At 37.5% G+C, this 23,629-nt stretch overlaps 1 protein-coding gene across 6 annotated transcripts in view; it reads right to left on the bottom strand.

The window, feature by feature from the left end:
• The window catches only part of FAM189A1 (family with sequence similarity 189 member A1), a 115,026-nt gene that overhangs the window by 67,790 nt on the left and 23,607 nt on the right, over window positions 1-23,629 (bottom strand). For 5 of the 6 annotated variants that reach the window (XM_027740842.2, XM_027740843.2, XM_027740841.2 and 2 more), the window contains exon 2: window positions 6,910-6,966. In XM_027740842.2, coding sequence (XP_027596643.1) covers window positions 6,910-6,966 — 57 coding nt within the window. Of the gene's footprint in view, window positions 1-202; window positions 264-6,909; window positions 6,967-23,629 lie in introns of those variants that run through there. The other variant, XM_039383764.1, reaches the window with a different exon arrangement.

Below are 23,629 nucleotides of genomic sequence, written 5' to 3'. Positions count from 1 at the left end.
CTTTCAAATAAAAACATTTCAAATGCAGTTTATCTTGTCTAAAATAAATTTTTGCAGCTACTGTTTCCTGACCCCTTGAAACCAAAATACAAAGTTTGATAAATAGTTTCTGTGTTGCCAAACTATCCAGGCTCCAGTGATACTAGATACCAGATTAATTTACCCTGAAGGAAGAAGAAATGCTGAAGGAAACTAGACTCACACCAAGAAAGAGTTGAAGAAATTACACTGTGCAAAGGCTGCCAAAAGCTCCAGGACCAGATGGGATGCAGCTTGCATTTCTAAAAGAAGGAGCAAATGAGATGAAAAAACCATTAGCAGATATATTTAGAAAGCATGTGAGAACAAGAGCATTAGATGGACTGAAGAGAGGCAAGTGCAGCACTCACCGACACCCTCCCTTAGGAGCAGAGCCCTGCCACTGGAACTGGGACAGTCTCCTCCGGCCCTGCTGTGCCAGAGGAACGGCTGCCATGGCAACACCATGCCGCGGGAGCACGTGGGGAGAACGCGCCTTTTAAGGTAATGAAGACTGTAAGGTAATGGGCCTGTTTAGGAAGGGGCAAAGGTTGTGCCTCAGCAGGCTCTGTCTGCTCTTCAGGAAAAGCTGCTTGTGATTCTTTTTAGGCTTTGTGACTGGGGATAACTAATGAGCAGATGGACGCTCAACAGAGGAGTCCAGATTCTCACGAGTGACAGCTGGTGGCAGCTGGGCCCAGGAACAGGCAGCGTTTGTCAAAAGGGTATCAGAGAGATGCAGAGAGACCTAGGCAGGAAAAAGCTGTAAAAGGGGTCCCAGAATATTCATTCTAAAGACATGTTTCACTCTGTGACATGCGTTCTCCACCATTACAAAGATTTCTCTGGTTCATTTCCTCTGTTTTTATCTCAAGTGTTATTTCTTTCTCTCCCAGTTCACAACTTTACTGGATCATTCTCCATTTTTCCCCTCTTCCTCTTCTGTCAGGTATATTCTAATAAAACGGCACTAGGGGTAGGTTTTTTTGCCAGTTGCTTCATTATACTAAAGAAGAAAGAAGGGAACTAGCAGTCTAATTAAAAACCCCAAACCAGCAATAGGTAAGACAGCGCACTTTTAAAAAGCTAAATGTTTATGCTTACGTTCATCCACCTGCAAATAAAAACTATGGAACATGAATGTAATCAGAGTTTACACACACTCTAATTGCAACCTTTCAAGACCACAGTTTTCAGATTCCCTACTCAATCCACCAGGAGACATGATTTCATGGCCTAAACCAGCAGTTCACACACTGGGAAAGCATCCCTCAGAGCAGGGACACAGGTGAATATTGCAGCCAATCTCTGACTTACCCACTTCCCACACACACGTACAGACACATAAAAGTTCTTCTGTTTTGCAACCATCATTGTGGCCAGGCTTCGCGAACGAACATTTGGGAAGGACTCTGCCCACATTTGCTCCAAGCGCGCTGGTGGCTAAAGAGGCCAACGCAAGATAGACAAGTCTGGTTGTAAAAGGCACAGCAGAAAGACTCCTTAGGTGGTAAGCTGCACTAAAGCTCAACACGTACACTTGGTAATACAGAGGAAGACAAGAAATTCAAGACCAACAGCTTAAATAACAAGAGATTAGTCAATAAATCCAAACTAACAAAATTTTTAACAAAATTTTTGTTAGTGCTCCAAACTAACAAAAATTCAGAAAAGGCCCAATCTAGAAAGAAAAGAAAACAAAACAAAACTGTCAAACCTCTCAGATTTAAAGCACAAACTTCTATCAAGAGGATTCAGACAGGAAAGTTCATCATATTTAACAGACTTCTTTTTAGTCACCCAAAGTGACTCCCTGTCTAGGAGAAATTTCACTTACGACCCATGCATAGCACCAGGAAAGGCCTCAGAAAGTCATCAGAAAAAGCCTGAAAGAGTATCCAGAGGTTGTAGCACTTTAACCTAAGAATAAACTTAAGCTTTTAATTGCACTATCAGTTTTGGAGAAATACACTGTGTTAATGCATAGTAAATAAAACACTCCATGCTATTAATTTCCACAGACTGATCACAAACATCAAAGTTCAAATTAGACTGGGCAAGTGTGGCTGATCAGATAACTTCTATTTTCTGAATAACTGTGCAAACATGACTAGGGCACGTTTCTGCATATGCACATCTAAAATCATATCCATCTTTTACAAGTATCTTTGAAATCTACTTTCTGAGAAGCATTTCAGTAAAATCTGATCCTTTGAATCTTCACAGAAAAACAAAACACAAACGTCAGCACAAGTACAGCCAAAACTAGTCACTAAATATAACATGTCTATAAAATATTTATATTTTTACCTATTTATGTTATTCATTAAGGTATTTTGTGTAACAAAGAATTTCTTTCCTAAGAAATCCCCATTCATTTCTCATACGGTTGGTTATTTCTTAAAGTATTTGAAACTGAAAATTTATGCTATAGCATAAAGACACTAATGAAAAGGGAAGGATGAATGCTGTGGTTATCCTGCTTCTACTGACATTTTAACTGCTGTCAGAAGCTGAGGAAACAAAAAAAAATTAGAAAGATCTGCAAGCTTTATTGGGAACGACTAAATCAGGATGCATCTAAGAATGCCTAAAGCAGACCTGTCATCAGTTGCAGTTCTGTTCCTATTCTCTCCTATTCCTCTTCAGCTGTTCTTTCCACTAAGGTCTCCTGTCCAAGAACACTATCCAGTAAATTAAAATTGCCCTTCTTGAAGCATCTGACCACTTACTATCCCAAATTTGTCATTAGAAGACACAAAAGAGATCCACAGCTTCTGCCATGCACTTCCCATAAAGTGTGGAATACAGTCAGGTAAATGGCAAGTTCTCGTACTTCTCTCAAGAGGTGTCCTACACACCACTGGCTCTTACCAGAAGCTGGGTAGGAAGGGAACATACATCCCTGGAAGCAAGTAAGGAAGGAGCAGGAATGAAATAATGACAATGATTGAAAAGGCCCCACATTCACTGGCCTCATTTAGTGGTTGGGTATTTTTTAAATAAGGAAAGATAATTTACTACCAAAACCCCAAGATCATTCAAGTTTAACTACTCTGTTTGAGAATCTTCTGGAAATAACTATAAAAGAGAAGCAGCTTCGATAGAAATCTATTTTAAATCTGCTTTCAAACTGATGTAACCTGGAGTACAGTTATCAATAGATACATTAATCTCATTTTTAGACTTGCCTCACAGACTGTTGGTACAACTCCAGTCATGCTGCAGTAGTGTGCAGACACGGTTGATCTAGTTTGGTTACCAAAGTGCTTTATACAACTAATCCTCAGTGAAGGGAGAAGAGCAAGGGAAGAGGCAAAGAAAACTTAACTATGTCCCAACTATAGGAAAAGATTATTTACAGCTTACATTTTCTTCACTGAAATCATTCAAACCTAGGATCCAAATATACTGCAAGTCAGTTATTTATGGTGCTTGTAGTACTGTTCTTAAAAATCATACTGAAAAATCAGAGATTCCATTGTGTGACTTCTTACTGACATGGTTTTGGTTCACTCTTCTCTACTCATCCAGATCTTGTTCTTCTGCACAGCTTTTGATCTCTATCTCCCTCATGTCCTCAGACTCACATTTCAATTCCCTCTTCCTTTCCTAGTTCTCCACAATTCTCTGCCCCTTGATTTATCATTCAGCTCCTCTAAATTTGAGCATTTTCCTTCCATGCTCCCAGAAAAGAGGTCAAAGAAAAACACTCTGTTCTCAATTTCAAAGCCTGGATTCACATCAGCTCTGAGCAAAATTTACAACTCTATACTAGAAGAGCTACTTTGTAAACCAGCACTGGATTTGCTTTCCACGTAGAAGTGATTACAGCTTTCCAAGTCTCTTTCTGAAAGCAAGCAATACTCAGCATTCAGCCATTTCCTAGTTTATCAGAAACTTAGAAAAATTCTATTACGTAAGATGCAGTTGTTTTCACAGTGTTTTCACACAGTGTTTTGTTAACCTTTAAACTGACACCCCAGCCCCAAAGACAAGTGTTCCTAATGAACATTTTGATCAACGAATTCAAAGAATACTCACGCTGAAGTGATACTGCAGACTGATGAAGGGATCTGTTAAAGCAGAGGGATGTTCTGCATCTCATCTCCACATCACACAAGTATCAAAGTCAACAATGACACACGAGGTGATGGGTGCCTTTAGACTCTGCCCTTCTCCCACAGGGGGCATTTTTTCACTCATTTTCCTCCTACAGTCTTGACCCAATTATGCTGACATTGTCTCTCCACTACAGAGATCACTCTTTTATTCCAGTAACCAAAACCAAATCTCTCCTTGGGGAGAAGAGTGGGGTTTGGAGGGAGGACAACCACTTTATTTTTTTAATTCAAAAATTTCAATTGGATTTCATCCGAAAGGCAGACGTAAATTCTCTTACGAGAGTTTAAAAATACCATGACTCATCAATTAAGGTACTCTAGGACTTTGGGTTCAGCAGCACGGCCAGGAACGTGTCAATACCCTACCTCACTGAGAAGAAAACAGGAAACTTACTCATAATTTATTTCTATTCATTTTATGTTTCATCTGTTTCCTGAAGCTTGGTTATTTCTACCACACTCAGCAAAGATATCTAGAGATAGAAGATAATCAATGAGGAAAAACATTTGGAGCAGTTTTACATATTCATTACCTTATGGGGCAAGCATGTATGCGGATATATTTATTTAAAATTATTAGTAATTTCTTTTTTCAATACAGACTTTTTTCTAATTAATTTCTGCACATTAATATCACAGTAAAATCTCTTTAGTACATAAACATTTGCACTAATATCTTGTAAATACACAACTATTCTCAGTTTTAACTTTGTTTCCAAGGTTTTAAACTATCCAATAACCCACTTATTTCTACACCAATACTACATAACACATTTCTGGTATGATACGGACAGAAATGAATGGTTGGTGAACTACTGTTTGTTTTTAATGCTTCTTCAACTTCCTCTTTTTGCCTGCAGAAAATGATATATTTGCAAAGAAAAGACATCTGAGGAAAAAATCCATACAATTATAGTGATGAGTCAATCTGATTCAGCAGCGTGAGGGGCTGACCCTGGCCAGCAGCTGAGCACCACACACACACCTGCTCCATCTCTGCCCCTTGCAGCAGGACTGGAAGAGAATTAGAAAAGCCCAAGTGAAAAAACTTGTGCGTGGAGATAGTTTAATAGGCAAAGGAAAGAGGAAGGAAAAAGCCAAAGCAAATGATGCAGTGTGAGAACAATAGAGAGCCTGGATACTGCACAGGTACTGCTCAGCAATAGTCAAAACACAGGTTGTTATCAACTCTGTTTTAGCCAAAAATCCGAGATATGCAGAAAACTGGCACCTTAAAATATAACAGTTTCACCAGTTTTCAGGACATCACAGATGGTGTATGGTTTAATTTTATATCTTTATTCATAGCTTCAAATGATAAAGATATCTATCTTTCTGGAATCACTTTTGGAAATGACAGATTTTGTAACGCATTGCAACAAAACCCACATGTACTGTAATCAATTATATAGTTGTTTGTAATACTATAAAATAGGGTAAAAGGTAATCATTGACCATATGTATTTGGCATGTGTTGTATAAACAGGTCACAAGAAATACAACTCATAAGCATGTTGATATGAGGTTGCAAAGTTACACAGTACTGATTGCTAATCAGAACCGTCATACTGCACTCCTGGGTTCCAACTGCTAAAAGGTATTTACAATTCAACAAGAAAAACAAGATATTATGTAGCCACTGCAAAACTATTAGCCCGGCTGTTACACAGCTTAATCACACGGAGCGGTGAAAAACATCATCCCTGTCTCCTGTTCTTCCAGCCGATTATTGTATCACCACCAAGTGCCAATACAGAAATACAGGAGAAAGTCAGGATCTAACACATGAGCATTAAGCTTACTCTTAGAAAGAAATAATTTCCTAGAGCATATTTTAGGAAGGTGAGCTGTTCTGCAAGCATTAATGTTGCCATTTACTGTTTCTTCCCTTTTATCTTTATTTCCTTGAATGATGCTAACATGACTGCCTATTCATATTTCACTGAGTGGATCGATAGCTGAGAGCCCAGCTGAACTTACAACGTGTGAGTAAGTGTTCAGGAATCAAAGAAGCCAAGTCTCAGTAGGCCTGAATAACATTTCTGATGCATGAATATTGTCTATTCTAATGATGGAAGCTCTAACTGATTTAGTTCATAATACTGAAAGATACACTTCAAGTTCTAATTAAGCTTATTGTCAATAATACAGGACTTTGCATTTTATACTTTCCATTATATTCTTTTTTCCCGGGGGCTACCTTTAGTATTAACTGTTACAAATGTTTTCTGTTACTCTGTTACAGATGCACACTTTTTCAAAGGCAATATTCATCTGCTAACACGTCCTTATTGACACAATCATCGCACCTTTTAAATAAGATTGATTTGAATCTAATACTACTTTATGTTAATAGGTTATCTGAAACTCTATTATCATGCACATATAAAGAACAGATAATTTTTCATTATTAAGTCACTACATGGATCTCACAACAGAAATAATGTATCTGAAAATCATTCTGCAGAGGAAGATGAACAGCTACTAATTTGGAATAAGTTTTTTTCCTCTCCAGATTACTTGTTAAAAAGATTACTCTGCGGTGCAATTTTTGCAAAATTAAGTTAAATGCAAAACTAAGGGCAGACCAATAGTCCATTTGTCAGATAGAAGAAAAATATCATTGTCACCTAGGTATTTTATGTAATACAACTTCAAAGTCACAAAATTTTTGTACTAAGGGTTTATAAATATTAGGATACATAACAGCACTGGAAAATCATCCCAAATGACTATTAGGCTTCTATATAAAGACAAAATCACTCACCACAAGTGAAAGTGGTCTCTTCCAAGAAACAACACCAATCAATCCGGACAACAGCACCTGTAATAGGGAAAGCAGAGTCACTAAAGGGGCATGAGATTTTATACCAGTGTCATTAAAAGAACTAGTAAGCAATAAAATGAAGCTTAATACACATTCATGATGTGTATTTCCTGAATGCTGGAAACCAAGTGCTAAAAATGTAATGCTTTCCTTTTATTCTCAGTAACAAATACACAGAACTACCACTAAGCTGTTTGTAAAGAGATTTCTATCCAGCTGCCAGATCCACCTACTTCTGATCAGATCACAATATGTCTTAAAACATTTCTTCTCTCCCAGTCCCAAATGTTATCAACTCTGAAGAAGAATAAATGTTTAAGGGAAATTTTCTTGTGGTCTCTTAGCATTATTGAAAATTAGCCTACAAAAAGGGGAGTAATGACAAGAAAATCACAAAATCATCCAGGGTATCCAGATAAATTAGTAAAAGGGTCTTTTTGTTTTGTTTCACCCGCCCAAACAACTTCTTTACTTGATCTCGTGATTGAAAAAGGACCCATACATTAATTTAAAACCTGTATTTAACATACAGATACATTACTCTCTACTCTGCAGACCAAAAGCAAGCAGGATTCAGACCTTTATACACCTAAGCTGATCTTAGGTATTTTAAAATAATATGCAAGCTTTACATTTCTCTCAGTTAAAACCAGTGAGAGAAACTGGAGCAATGAGGTCAGGGATATTGACCCTGGGCTGGGGGGAAAAAGGTGGAGAGGAAGCTTTTCATGAGAACATTTAATTAACAGAAATAGTAAAGTAGAACACAAAAGAAATGCAGAGAAAAGAATGAATAATGCATTTATTTCCTGGGTCCGTGGTGTCATTTTTTCTCATCTCGGCTTGTGCCAAGAACTTGTGTAACAGTAACTTATACACTCAGCTAGTCACCGTTGCCACTGTGTCCTAGTTTCCTAGCAATCTTTTACGTATAAAAACAGAGCACAATAAATAAAAATGCCCCTATATCTAGCCAGTACAGAAGCAATGTACACTGTACTGGGAACCGGGCTGGGAACAATCCATCTACTGATGCAGTTGGACTGCAGAGCACTCATTTTAGGTTTTCACAAAGCCTAATTTGTGGACATTCATACGGTGGGCATATTTCAAACATATTTCCCAATTGACAATATCCACAGTTGTTGCAGCTGTTGAAAACATTATTCAGAAAGACAATACATTGTAAAAGGCACCTTTTGGTGTTTTCTTTAGCAGCTACACCATTAAAAAAAAACCCTCAAATTAAGATTTTTAGTAAAATCTCAGTGTTAGTTTTTAAGTGAAGTACAAATGCAACAAATGAGAAGGCACAAATGCACAGTAAAAGTGAACCAAAATCAGGATGTGGATATCAGACTGTGCAGATAATGCTTACATGCAAATGTGCATATTTTGTATTCTACAGCGTTTCCTACAGCATAGAAGCTACATACTTCTGGATGTTGGCCAAGTGAAGGAAAAGCTGAGAATTCCATCTTTGCAGTTAATTAAATTTACTCACACAGCCATGTTAGCTTAGTATTACTGTATGATAACTTGTCTGTGGACTGATAGTCTTGTAATGTGAAACTGCACTCAGGAAGGTAAAATGACAGGGTTAGCTAGTTTATCTGCAGGCTAGACAGCAACATGCTCTCAATTAAATAAATAGGGTGGCTAAAATTGTGAGGTTATTAAAGAAAACCCTTTGGAGTAGCAAACCTTTACTTTCATTTACTGTGAGAACTCCCTTCCACAAGTTAAACCTCTCCCCGTCCTGTCTTTATTTGTGGCATTGCACAAGATGCAAGAATGGAGCTGATCCTTTTTGTTCAGCTGAACTACAGCTGTGTTTGACCTTTACAGAGGCCTTGCAAGATGAAAGAGGTACATGTGTTTTTGTTTGGAAAAGGAGAGCTTTGTGGCACTTGCTGTACCGGTTCACCATGCAAAAGGTCAAGCACAGTCAGGCCAGCTGATGAACCTGCACTGATGATGGACTTTAGGACTCACTGTTCCACCTGTGTCTTTAATACTGTCATTATAAGAGTTCACCTCAACAATCCTGTCATGTAATTTTCCAAACCCCATTAGTCTCCAGCATTTGGGTAGAATACACCAAATGACTATCTAAATAGAAAACTAAAGAAGATTTACCTTGAAATTGAAGACAACCAGGAATTTAAGAACACAAAACCCCCCAAACTAGAAAAACCCAGCCTTGGCATTTTGTTTTCTCTTCAGTTTGTACTTCTTACCAATACAATGTTAACATTGAACAAAGTGAGTAGAACCACACTTGGTTTATATACAAAAGTAGGAATTATTTGAAAAGTAGTATGTAATTTACAGGTCCCAAAGATCTTACAATAATGGCTCCAAATATTCAATCCTTACTCCATTTGAAGCAGTATGCAAAACACTTATTTCGTTCTCCCAGGTTTGACCAAGAAACACAGGCACAAGATAAGTGAGTTAGTTTTACACCGGTAACTAAAGCATTATCATTTCCTAAAAACCCATTCCTCAAGATCGCAATCTATTCATCTTCTCATGTTTTTCAAAAATCACTACACCATATATATGCTGTGCACAGGTTTTTTCTTTCTTAAATAAAAAGTAAATTGGAGTTTGATTATTTTAACAACTTGCCCACTTAAGTTTGAAAACATGGTTTGATTTCAGAACCTGGACAGCATATTTATCTACTATCTTGGACCTAAATTCTATCTGCTGAATTGTAGTGAAACTCCCCAGCACATAATAATCAAAATAAATCAAAGCTACTAAAAACATGTTCAAAAATGTAGGTTTGCCAGATTCCTTAAGCAGAATTCCTAAAGATATATGTACCTGCTGACTATAACAGTGCTGATTCACAGAGGAAAAAACAGAATATAGCAGCATTGGCTTCAGCAGCATTAGACATGCAATAACAGAGGGTATGAACATCTTTCAAATGCATATGAAAACTCCATTATCGTTAATGCAAGTGGTGCTCGTGCATGACAAAGATGCATTTACTATAACAGGCACATATTGAGGCAGGACCAAACCAGAAGGTAAAATTACTTTCCATTACAGGGACTGCAAACAAAGGATTTGCCCTTGATCTTGTCTTTTCCAGCATTTTCAACCCTCCACACTCCAGTGAGTCTCTAGAAATCTAAAGGGTTTTGACTTTGAATATGGGACAGATCAGATGATGCAGTCTTTCAATGTATCTTAAACCATGTGTTTTCCAAGTCTTCATCTCCAAAATGATTGTTGTATGCTAAACACTCTCTAGTATGCTTCCTTTAAGCTTTTTTCTGAAATACATAAAATGTATATTTATATAAATATTACTTAAAACAACCTAAAATGTAGTGAAACACTATCAAGGTAAAAAAACATTACAGACATGTAAAATTACTGATGTCTAAGTATTAATTTGTTTAATAAAATGAATTATCTTTTTTTTTTTTCTCAGTAAAACTTGGGTTTTAGCAATGCTTTTCTAGTCTAGAGCACATGAGTTACAGGAAACTCCAAGTTTTAGTATTTATTTTTATTCCTGCTTACTTGCTCAGGTTGATGCAACATATGTCAAGTCGCTTGGTCCTCTTTTACAAATGTACGGGTTCCTCGCTTTTTCAGCTTGTAAACACGAGACAAATTCTCCAGTCAATGGATTCAGTTGCATTAAAATAAGCATACAAGTTCTTCACATTAATTGCAGAGATTCCTTCTCAGGCCTCTTCTAAGAACTAAATTTATGTGTTTACAGATAGGCATATATAGTATGCATATGATGGCAAAAATATGTGTCTCCAGATAAGCTAAAACCCAAACAGCCTGTTTGTACCAACACATCAGACAAACATCCCTCATGGTGGCCCCAGGCAGAAGCAGGCAGATGCACGAGGTTGCTGAGTGCAGAGGGCAGGGCAGGGAACGGGCTGCCTGATTCACCAGCTAAGGAGGCAAATCCCAGCACGCACAGCACCAGCCCCACAGTGCCTTCTGGCAGCAAAGCACTACAGCAACTGCTGCTCTGCAGAGCTTTCTGAAGCCACTGACACTGCCCAAGGTTCCCCCTCTCTGGGCTGCAGGAGCACAGACTACTGCAAGGTTTCATTTTGCCAACTCACATGTTCCAGACATGGTGAAGTTCTATTGTACCTGAGCAACTAAAAAGCATTGATATCCTCAACTGTCCTCAAGTCTAGGTGTGCCTCCCAGAGAGACTAAATTAACAGCTGAAATATCTTCAAGGGGGGTGTTTCCGTGAAATCTATAGTTGCTCCTGTAACAGGTAGATAATTATTTACAAAATGCAATTATTAAATTAAATTAAATGTCACAACTATCACATACTCAGAGACTATAAAAGCATGACATGTTACTACCAGAGTACGAAATCTTCTGGTATTAGTATTCTCTGCAGCATCTGCAATCCATTAGTGCAAAATGCTGGTAAGTTGAACACAAGCTATAGGAAAGAGCTATAGGAAAGAACTCTGCAGCATGGGAATTAGCTGAAAAGGGACTGGAATAATCCACCAGTAATATTACTCTCCATTCCAATTCCTGGAAAAACAGTAAGGATGAAAATCTCTTGGGGAGGGGGTGGTGTGAATGTATTAGCAAGTAAGGAAAAAAGGTTTATATATATCTCTATATGCATATGTACACATGTGAAAACTATATGGACTATATGGACAAATACAGAACAGTGGCATGATTTTGGAATGGTCTTTCAAAAAAGTCATCTTAAACAGTAGATGCTGTTGAAAGTCATACCGTTCCACCACATTCAAAACACTGCAAAAACCAGTCACAGGCTAAAGAATTTTTGTAACAGTTAATATAGCTGTTTATATTCCTATATTCAAACTGACTGTTCAACACACAGCTATCACTAAAATCCAGAAACCACCCTCTTATTTAAGTAGTACATCACTATGAACATAAAGAGCACAAGTACCACCAGACTGCCTACACAGAACCAAAGGTCCAGACACTCCAAGATAAATACAAGCAAGCCATCAGTGACCAAAAAACACAACAATTTCAGCAGTTTTGAGCTATTTTATAAAAAGACTCAGTATGTTCCTGACTCACAAACACTGCATCATAGCTTAGTCTCTCTCATTTACCCACTGTGAACCTAAAACTAATTTAATTCTAATTGCCATGGAAACAGAAGCAGAGAAACAAAATCCCTTGGTGCCCCACAAGAACAGGACAGTAAAATCACCTATACATTGACACAGCTACCAGAATGTATTAACAGCACATAATTTTGATCTCATTTTAAGCTCTAGGGTGAGCTTTTCTTGTTTTGTCTTTGTATTCCTATGAAATATTCTCCATACCCATCAGAAATCTGCTTGTTACACATCTGTTGTTTGCTTCTAGAAGGAAACAATTGACAAAATAGCGTGGCCAGCAGGAGCAGGGAAGTGATCCTTCCCCTGTACTCTGTGTTGGTGAGGCCACACCTTGAGTATTGTGTTCAGTTCTGGGCCCCTCAGTTCAGAAAGGATATTGAGGTGCTGGAGCGGGTCCAGAGAAGAGCAACAAGGCTGGTGAAGGGACTGGAGCATAAGTCCTATGGGGAGAGGCTGAGGGAGCTGGGGTTGTTTAGCCTGGAGAAGAGGAGGCTCAGAGGTGACCTCATCACCGTCTATAACTACCTGAAGGGAAGTTCTAGCCAGGTGGGGGTTGGTCTCTTCTCTCAGGCACTCAGCAATAGGACAAGGGGGCACGGGCTTAAGCTGCGCCAGGGGAAATTTAGGTTGGATATCAGGAGAAAATTCTTTACAGAGAGAGTAATCAGGCATTGGAATGGGCTGCCCAGAGAGGTGGTGGATTCACCATCCCTGGAGATTTTTAAACGCAGATTGGACGTGGCACTGAGTGCCATGATCTAATAAATGGACTGGATTTGGACCAAGGGTTGGACTCGATGATCTTGGAGGTCTTTTCCAACCCAATCGATTCTATGATTCTATGATTCTATGACATACAGAGAAAAACAAGGGTTGATGGAGCACATATACATCAGAACAACATATTTTCCAATTATGAAGAAACTTCACATGTTCTGTATTTGTTACTATTCCAAGTGGTTCAGAACCGTTATGCTCAACTTCACTAAAATATGAAGACTGCATTAAAAGCAATGGACGGGGATTTAGATAAGATATTGAGCACAGAGCTGATATGTCAGTCTCACAATACAGTCTTAATTCTAATCTGTTTTTTATTAAACACATTCACAGAACACACTCTTACATTATCGTATACGCCCCATAATGTAATCCATGAGTATTAATAAGGCACATAGCCATTAGCATAAGAATATTTAAACAGAAAGGAAACCAAGCAATTCAGAACCAATTCCCCCAAGCTTTCAAATGTATTAGAGTATTTATGAACAAACTTGAAATAAACAGATGACTGAAGACCTGGCTCAATACATGTTGTTTCACAGGTGAAGAGCTTTAACTCAGAATAAGGTTTTTGGAGATATCGTAAGAGATGAATAAGATGCTTTTGTGGCAATTTCCATTTTGGACAATTCTGTCAAATTTAAAGGAGGTTTCCCACAGAAATGAAGCTACTTTCCTTCTCAAGAATGACCTACGATTGAACCAAAAGAATATACCACTTTTTTGACTAACATCACCAGAAACACTGCTGCAGAACCAGTTGTATGTCTCACAATGTTCAAAATGAAAGCTAAACCAAGCAATTCTCTCAAAAATTGATTGAAGAAATATCCTGCCCATATATGCTATTCAGCATGCCTACAGTAGCTCAGATCGAGTGTGGATAGCTTATTGATCCTTTGAGGCAGGAAGGGTTTACTGAGGCAGCAGTCAAAAGCTTAATTAAAATGCACTGAACCAATGAAAGCAGTGAAATTAGAAGCAGTTCGTCCAATATGATAGATCTGTATTCAGGTATTGTACACTCAAGTGTTAATGCTTTCCTCATCTCAATATTTATTTTCTTGGTCTTTATGTGCATTCTATACTATAGATTACAAAGATGATTTTTAATAGGGGAAAAAATCTCTGCATCTAAAAGTATATTGAATTTCCTTTCCAAAAATACTGGTACATTTTAAATTCTTTGTCATTTCATATAGTTAAATTTCTTCAAGGGCTAAAAATGTTAAAACACTCTTAACTCGAGTATCAAAGTAATGGAAATATATGGAATCCTAAGGCAAAGGTATCACCCAGCTATGAGGACTTCACTTCCAGAACTTTCATTTTATGTCACCAAAAAAAAACCCCAAAATATATCCATAATGTTGCTGTGACAAAGAAAAATACCGTGATAAATTTCTTTAGACATTCCCTAATCTGTTTCCACATCAATCTTGACTTGTATCATTGACTCAGTGTTTTCCGGTAGCGTTAGGAAATCACTAATCAGAATTTTGCTGCTGGGCTCTTCCAATAATTATAAGAATGAAGACTGAGATTGCTTTAGATAACTGAAATGAGACAACGGCTCTTTCAATTACTGACAGAATTTCTCAAGGGATGAAAACTGAGGTATATCAGGAAGTGATCTAAATATCGATAACAACAGTATTTTCTTTGCCTCAAACTCAGAAGAGCTTCCAAATGCAGGTAAAATGCAGTGCCTCTTCTCTAGTCCTCCAGTTCCATGGATCAAACACAGGTTTGTCTTCCAAACACCGCAGCAATCCAAGGGTTCTAAAGGTGAATTTTATATCTCTGACATCATGTATCTACCTGGTAATTTTTAAAGTTATTTTTCTCAAAGGACTGCATAGACAAGGTAGTTTATTACTACTAATTAGCAGAATGATTATATCCAAAGCCTACACCATTTCTCGTTTGGACTTAAAATTTCTGCTCTTACGAAAACAATTAGTATAACTAATACTTAATGAAATTACATATTAACAACAGGAAGTCTTTTTGAGTATCAGAAACTCAACCAACATGCACCTCAAGGTTAAGACGTTAAATAAAACATGGTAAGGTAAGAAAATGCTTTAAATGGCAGGTAGCAAGGACATTAGTAAGACTCAGTAAGACTTTGCTCCAAGATCATCAAGTTTATGTATTACAATTTCTTCTCTAACAAGATAACAGAGAATCAACTGCAACTTAATAGGATTTAAAGATACAAATTAACATACTTTCCCTGAAGCAAAGTAAATTTTTTTTTTCTTTTTTAATGTTAACAACCTCCCTGTGTTTTACTAGCTGCATAGTACAAGCCATCGGTCCTCTCTGACCTCCAGGAGAACTCTGTCCCATGTCAAAAACCTGATACAATAATTTCATTTTTTTTGCTCTGGAGCCACAGTGCAGTAACTGCCCTGAGCCTCTCACAGTAAGGCACTGTCTTTTGTCTCTATGGCTTCTGTTAGAAATAGTTACATTTTTTTAAGGATAAACTCAAGGTTCACAGAACGTCTCAAGATCAGGAAATACCTCCACCTCAACCTTAAATAAAAGCCTGTCAGCAGCAAAGTGCAAGAACGAAATCACGTTGATGCAGAGTCAAAACAGACTGAACAAAGAATGTAATGTGCTTAGAATAATTTAGAGCATTAACTCTATTCTTGATTATAATAATCTCATTAGTTATTATTAAAGCCTTAAAATATGTTATTTTAGACATGCTGCATACAAGTCATAAGATATCTGTTGTATGACAACCTTGAGACTGACTTATAAAAATCCCTAATTGGTCTGGAAAGAAAGAGCAAAGGACTTGGGTAAGTAGCAGAGGGGGTATCCCTTCAGCACCACAAATCATCCATTAGTTCTACAATGCAGTCACAAGGAAATAAATTTTCAATGCCATCCCGTGGTGCAACGGAAACCATCGAGCTTTACAGCAGAGAAGGCACATACTGGAATGGTCTAGGGATAGATCTGTCTAGGAGGGAGCTTCCCCAAGATCTTGGGTCGCACACTGACAGTGACTTGGAGCTTAAGGCTGCAGAACTACTTTGCAAAAGCAGAGTTGTTTCCTAGTCAAAGCTGACATATGACATGCCCCCAAAATTCAAGGCAAACATTAGGCAAGCATTAAAACCCAGCAACAAACCCCCTCTAATCAAAGTCTAATTCTGATGTATAGGCTCCCTAAGCTGTTAGCAGGCAATAGATTTGGGGAGCACGTGACATGCTATTTCAGGAGTTTTAATGCAATGGATTATTTGGGCAATACCAGTTCAAACAGTGAATGAATAAAACCATAACCTTACTTCCAAAATCAAAGGCTAGAGTTATTTCTAGTGTAAGGGGAATGGAAATCCTGTAAACATTGCAGAGCAATTAAAACTATGTCTACTTTCTCTCCATAAGAGATTCAAAGAGATTACTGATGCATAACACTAAACTCACTTGAACAGCAAGTTGTAATATATAATAACCAACATCAAAATACACAAACTCTGAAACATCACAGACAGAAAAACATCCTGTACAATACTGGCTACAAAGCTAAAGTGGATCATCAAATTCAAGTGTTTTCCATCTTGATTTCAGAAATAAAGCAAGAATAAACCACCAATTTTCATGAGACCTCACCTCACACCAAACCCATTTGCTAGATCTTGTGGTCTGCCTTCTAGGATTATTTAATGGCTATTCAGCCACAAACCACATTCACTTACTCTACAGAAACCCTTTCTCCAAGAAAAATTAAGTTCAAGGAGTCCAAAGGCTTATTTCAACTAAGGTCAGGACTTCTGGTAAATATAACAGGCACTTTGTGTCAAGATTAAGAGGAAAAATAGCTTATAGTCTAAAAGAGCATTTTTACATTACCACTAGATTAAAACACTTTATTCTAAAAAATTGTTCCCAGGGTTACACAGAATCATTCTTCAGAAGAAGAAACCCAGACGTGCAGAAACAGCAGTTCCTTACTGCATCACTAATAGGCAAATAAAAACTACACTACACAAGATACACCTATATTGTCACCTGTGGAGGAAGCAAAACTCCAGCAAAGTGATTCACCTGGCCACGTGAAGCATGCTTGTTTAACAAGGATTACAGATTAACTAGCATTGGGTCCAACCTTTAGTGGTGGATCCACTACGGTGACCAAAAATTACAGTTACAGTAATTTCACACAGTGTACATGAGCAGTAGGCTGAGCAGCATTATGTTCTCTTTAAAACACTTGCTTAAGTGGCTCCTAAGAAATTACTATAACTTTATCTAATATTAAATGGATTAAGCTCATATGTAACCATTTTCCCACTTCATCACACAGTTGGATGTCTTCATTTCAAAAAATTCCACAGAGTCAGAGGCAAAGAAAACTGAGTACTCAGTACATCAAACTCAATTATATTTCAAAGACAGAGCCTCTTTGGTTTGTTCTACTTGTCTCTGATTGCCTGCAAAAAAACTCACAAAGAAGCTTTTAAATTACTGTCCCAGTAAGATTCCCACACTCTCAATGTTTGTGTTACTGCAGCCTGGCTGACCACAGACTCAACAAAAGCATAACATACTGATTTTCATAAAAGCAGCCATGTGCCTACTTCACTTGTCTGGAGACACTTTATTCACTAAAACAGATTAAATGAAAACAACACAGAGAGAGTAATAAGTACTTGCAAATGATTTAGGACTGTCACATTTTACACACACTGACACACAGCCTAAAAATCAGTACAACTTGTAACTTTGGCATTTAGATTCTACCTAAATTAGACAGTTTTGAAAATTAGCTCTCAAAACCCAAATCAGAATGAGATGTTATTCCAGGACATAAGGTGTCATTTGTCTTTTCAAAAAACCATGCTTGATTTTACTGAAGAGTTTATAATAGAACGGGCTGGTAACTTTGCACGCAGTATCTGTTTCTAGAACCATCTTCTTGCTATCTTGCCAAGTTAACTGTCTAGAATCACCATCTGAGAAGGAAAAGTTGTGGGTTTTAAGCTGAAGAATGCAGAGAGAGATGGACCTCTTCAAATGCTGTTCTGGCCAGCAGCTTTTTTTTCTTTTGTACACTTGGAGAAAGTTGACAGGAAAACAATGACAAGAATGGTTGTTGTGACATAAAGCCTTCAAGTATCAAAACCACTTAACAGAGAAACTTGGTTTTCTAGCCCAAGAGACCAAGGACCACACTGAAGCCTGCTGATAACTGATAAGTGACATTCAAATGGAGCTCATCTCAAACACCAACCTGGCAGCTAATGGGAGGAAAATCAGCCTCAGTACTTCAGTGCTGTCAAGGAGGATTCTCTCAAGTTATTGCTATTGATTTGTAGGAATGTGATGACCTGTGTGTCGTGTTTCAAGGAATCTCTGGTTAGGGGGTACAGCAGATACTGGTATCTTAACTAGGCAAAATTTTCTACAGGCTAATTTGTAACACAAAATACACCCTGTCTTGTACCATAGCAAGCACATAATGATAAAACACAAAGCTGACAGAACTGTGGCAATCAACTACAAAATCAGCAGAACGACAATGTTTTGGGGTTGGTGGGGGTTTGTTTGGTTGGTTTTGGGGGGGTGTTTTCTGTTGTGCTTTTGGAACATTACTGATTTTCATTAGATAAAAGGTCAAATAAAGGATTCAAAGATTACTAAACAGAATGAAGTTTTCCTATAGCTTCTACAGCTTTTATTTCAGAAAGGTTTTCCACATATAGGTATCTACCAGATCCCAACTCAAAAAAGACTCAGCTGAGACAGCTCACACATATGCCATCCAGACTAGAAATCTAGAGCTGAAACTCTCCTCCTCTCCTCCCAGAAATCCCAGCACAAGGTGAGTCTAAAACTCATGTGCACAAGCACGAGCTTTGCACTCTGCAGGTGTATGTGCACTACGTATCCACGAAGCTGAGACAACTGGATGGCTACAGGTTACAGATCAAGGAGACGCATCCACAAGGTTACAGACCATACAGGCACCAGAAACAAAAATTAAGTCGATGCAGCCAGTACATTCTGCCTTCTCCTTCCCCTCCTCCCTCAGCTGCTTGTTGAGTCAAACGGTTCAAAAGAAGATATGAACATAAACAGCAGGGTAGACGATGAGGTGGGAAAAACTGGAAAAAATTAAGCATGGAAAATAAAAATAATCCCTTCCTGCAGCATGTCCATACTAAGCCCATAACCATTTCAAGCCTCTTGGTATTTCATTACCACTGAACAATGGTTAAACCAGAGCTACACCCAATTCCTTAGACATTTTGCACTTTCAGAATAACTTATGGGTATTGTTCCTTATGGCTTATAGTAAAATCATGGTTCTTCAAACTTAATAACTGATTTTACAGCAATCAATTTAATCAATTTTCTAAAGCCAACCAAAACAGTGCTCATACTGTTTCTGTGTAGCTATACAGAGCCACCAGGTGCAGGGCAGTGACACAAGAACAGCAGAAAACAAACCTTAATTTTACTTATTTGTTACTTCAAAGTTATATGCACTATTACAAAACACATAGCTAGAACAACAGCTGAAAATGGATTTTTTTTTGTATCACTATGCTTATACAATGTCAAAGTAACTGTTACTTCTAGCATCTAATACAGTCTGCAATTTGAGGTACCTTCTTAAGGTATTTTTTGCTAAATTTTCTTGGGATCATTTTTATGACAAAGCACGTTTGAATACTCACTACTTAGGTTTAGGCAGGAACAGCAACAGAATAGTATTATTTTAAGAAAACCTTGCTCACCTTACAAACACAAAGGAAAGATTATTTAGTTGGTTAACAGATAACCACAACAATTCACTGGGAATATCAGTTTCTTTAACTCCATAATAAAATTACAATATTTTATAATAAATGACAGAATAACAAAGGAACCTGCTATTATAAAATGGAAAGGGATGAATGCCTTTGGTTTTTCAGTATCCCTTTCCCTGTTCATGAATCCTAGAACATAAACTGCTTAAAAGAATGCCATTCTGATCTAGAGAGCATTACAAACTTATACCTTTGAATTCACAGTATTTTCTCACAGCATCATAAAAAGGGTCAGACTTTAAAAACAGCAACCTAAATACAAAAGAACCTCAACACAATTAAAGATTAAGCCTTCACTGTATTTTCTGTTATCCTCAAAAAAGAAAGCTTATCAGTTTTCCATTTGAAAATAGATACCTAAACACCTCCTTTCAATTGTCTGATAGCTTGAGGTACAAAAGAGAGGCTAAAGATAACATTGCATTTGGGGTGTTATCATCTTTATGCAGATACAGTGAAATAAGGGACAACACTATCTCAATTATTCATTTGCAGTTATTTTGTGGCACAAGAAACAGAGGTGAAATTGCTGTAAAACTGTTTTAGCATTCCATTCAAATTCACTGCAAATGAATTGTGAGAGTATGCCAGCGTAATGCATCAAAAATCAATGTTCTCACCATTTCATAAGGAAATTTTTCAGCCTTTAAGAGGAGACACAAACATTTCTTATCTTTTCTGTCAACAGTAGCCTTACTGTAAACCAGAACATTACTTTGACAGTAGCATTACTGTAAACATCCATCCTTGATGCAACAGAAATGAAAGGGACTTTTCTTAGAGCATTCCACAAGTAAAACTGCACAGGTCTTGGTTTTTCACTCTCACTCTCCATGCTCGTCACAAGACACGTGTTCCTCACGTTGTCTTGTGCCTACAGTAGCAATGCAGGATTCAGAAGATCAGTTGAACTGTCTGTCTCCTGTTATTGTGGCGTTAAGTCACCCTCTCCATACTCCAGGTCCTCTCCTATGAACTGGACACAGCAGTTCTGAGTGTGGCAGCCACATTTTAAATAAGCAGGCAGACCAAAAAGGGACTTAGGAAATAATGACCAATAACATTTAAGTATTATCGTATGGAACTACTGAACTGGGAGAGTAGCAATATCAAAATCTTTGTACAATACAGAGGAACACTAGACAACCAGGCCAGATTTGCCCAGGACACAGGTTTAGTCTTCCTGCTATTAAAAAAAAAAAAAAAAAAAAAAAAAAAAGAAGTCAAATCCACAACAAAAAAAGAAATCCAATCCACCAAAACAAATGTGTGATTTCCTTTCAGAGGTTACTTACCAGCAAACTTTATCATCAATAGTTGGGAATTTCTCTAATGACTTTTTTCCCCCCAGAGGCAAAGGAACTTCTTGGACTAAGAACTGTTTATGTTTTGTTTTCCCTCCAGGGAAACTCCTCTCAGCTTTTCCCAAGACCAAACAAAAAAAAAATGTATTCTGTTTATTTGATACACTTCAACGACAGCCCCTAGTACAAATTACTCTGCTTTCCATGCTTTCAGTCTGGCTTTCAATCTGAACAGACTTTCTGCACTGTCACCATGGATGGAATAAAACAGGGTGTCCAGAACAACACACATTTCTTTGTTTTTCTTTGAAGTTATTTCTTAACTTTCTTCTTCTCATGCTGCTAAGGAACAAAAGCATAAACTAAGCGTAGTATGATTTTACTGAAGTTGCAAAAAATGCTACACAAATGTACAAACAAGTGAGGTTTCTGCTTTGTCAGTGCCTTTGTGTCTTTCAGCATCCAGAAGGAAAATTTTGGTGACATCTTCAATGTGAATATAACTATCAAATAATCTCAAAGAGACAAGGAATATCAATTCATGAAAATAAAGGATTACTTCCTTATTCCCTTTAAGTCATTCACACTTCAAAAGAAAAGAATAGTTCTTCAAACCTGAATGAGCCCTAACATATAAAAGTTTAGACTGCAGGAAAAAATAATGCATATAACAGATGCAGTCATAAGTGTACAGGTTCCAACTAAAGGAAGAGATTACTTTTTCTGGTTTCTGCCTAAAAATACATAAAATATTTAAATACAATTCTCTTTTGAGTCTTCATTCATTCAATAGTCTATGATGATTATTCATGAATACCTGGTCAAGAACTTGGAGGACACTTCTTTAAAAAAAAATTAAGGGGATCCTTTAAGCAGATGAATTCAATGATTTAGAAATACTATTCCCTAAAACCTCTCAAATCTGTATTAACTACCACAAAAACATCCAAGTCAGCCCCCACATCTCAATATTTCATTCTGATTTTCAGTAAGTAGAAACATAATTTAATTTTAATCAAAAAATCATTATTTATGACAGACTACACAACCACGAACAGTCCTCCAACCACCTGTGATTTCTATTTTATTTTATGAGGAAATAAAGCGAATTTGCAAGCCATCAATGTGACCAAGACAGATAACACTTGTAAATCACAGTTGCTTAAAATTCTTATGAATCCTTGCAAAAAAAAAAAAAAATCCAATTACTGTACTAAGAAAAATTATTTATTTATTTATTTAATGCAAATTTTAACAAAGGTAAAAGCAATTTTTTATTTGATTGATTTTAGGGTAACAGTAGTCTCAACTGATTGAATCTTTCAGAGTTCTTTTTCTATAGGGAAAACAGGTGACAACAGTGAAAGTGAATCATTCACAACTACAATATGCTTTTCATAATGGAGTTGAACACCAAAACAAGGATCATAACTAATACTTCAAGGAAATGTATTTCTACACCAAAAGAAAGAAATTATTGCCAAATCTGATAGTAGAAAAATTTAGAAGTGAGAAGAACTTCTGAGCTCAGGTCACTAAAGTTAAGTTCTTCATCTCATCAAAAATCTTTTGCAGACTTTATGCCACACTATGTACCACTACTGTTACACTGTAAATCTAATCTGTAGAAAGGAAAGAAGAGATCCTGGCAAGCAGTATTTAGCAACATGATCTGAGTGCCAGAAAACAAGTGACTTGTCCAACACATTATTCTGAGAAATTTTCCCCCTAAAACTCATCTTTATTTATACAGCATACTGAGTAGGTCACAGGGAAATTATCTTAGTGCAGACGGAATGAAACATAACAACCGTAAAGCAATCTGTAAATCAATTTGTAAAAAACTCATCCAGTTCTTATCCTTAGAAGAGTACAAAAAGGAGACTACAGAAAACTCCAATAAATGAGCCTCAAACCAGTCCACGGGTGCACATGGATAATTTGGCATTGGTATTTAGTTTCTGTTAAATGCATTTTGCAAAGTTGACAAGTGCTAAATTGGCCTGACTACAACACTGTCGTGAATATCAAGTAACTCATTCCACAATAACCAATAACCAAAACATGAGTGAACTGCACCAAAGCGCCAGACCTGGAACACGTCAGTCCTGATGACACACCCTGACAGAGTGCCAGGGGAACATGAAGAAATTTTAAGTGTCTCTCAGTGCAAAATCACTTTTAAGGACTCGGTACATTCCCCAGGAACCCAAACTGGTTGCAGCCACTTGAGTCCCAGCTGAGAAACTAAATGCGAGAGGGACAGTATCTGCATGCACTCAGAGCCCTGTTATCCTAAGCCAGTCCAGCAACAGCAGCACTTCTCAGCTGCAGGACTAGAGACAAGATTAGCCCAGATCATGAGATCAGATTATCAAAGACCAAACAAAATACACTTGGCTGATTCTGGAGTCAAAAGGGTCAGTAGAAGAGACCTGGAACACACAGAAACAGGGAATTATAACAGAAATCCAATTCGATCTCTAAGATGGCATGGACATCATCAATTAATCACAGGTTCTGCTTCATGAAATACTCCTCACAGAAAAAGGAATAAACTGAATAGTAAAGAATGATGAGGGTTGTCAGGAAC

This window comes from Pipra filicauda, unplaced genomic scaffold (genome assembly GCF_003945595.2).
Source record: "Pipra filicauda isolate LSUMZ 115617 unplaced genomic scaffold, ASM394559v2 scaffold324_size1259732_pilon, whole genome shotgun sequence".
NCBI classification, from domain to species: domain Eukaryota; kingdom Metazoa; phylum Chordata; class Aves; order Passeriformes; family Pipridae; genus Pipra; species Pipra filicauda.
Note: the sequence above shows the minus strand (reverse complement) of the source record. Positions and strands in the feature narration are given on the sequence as shown.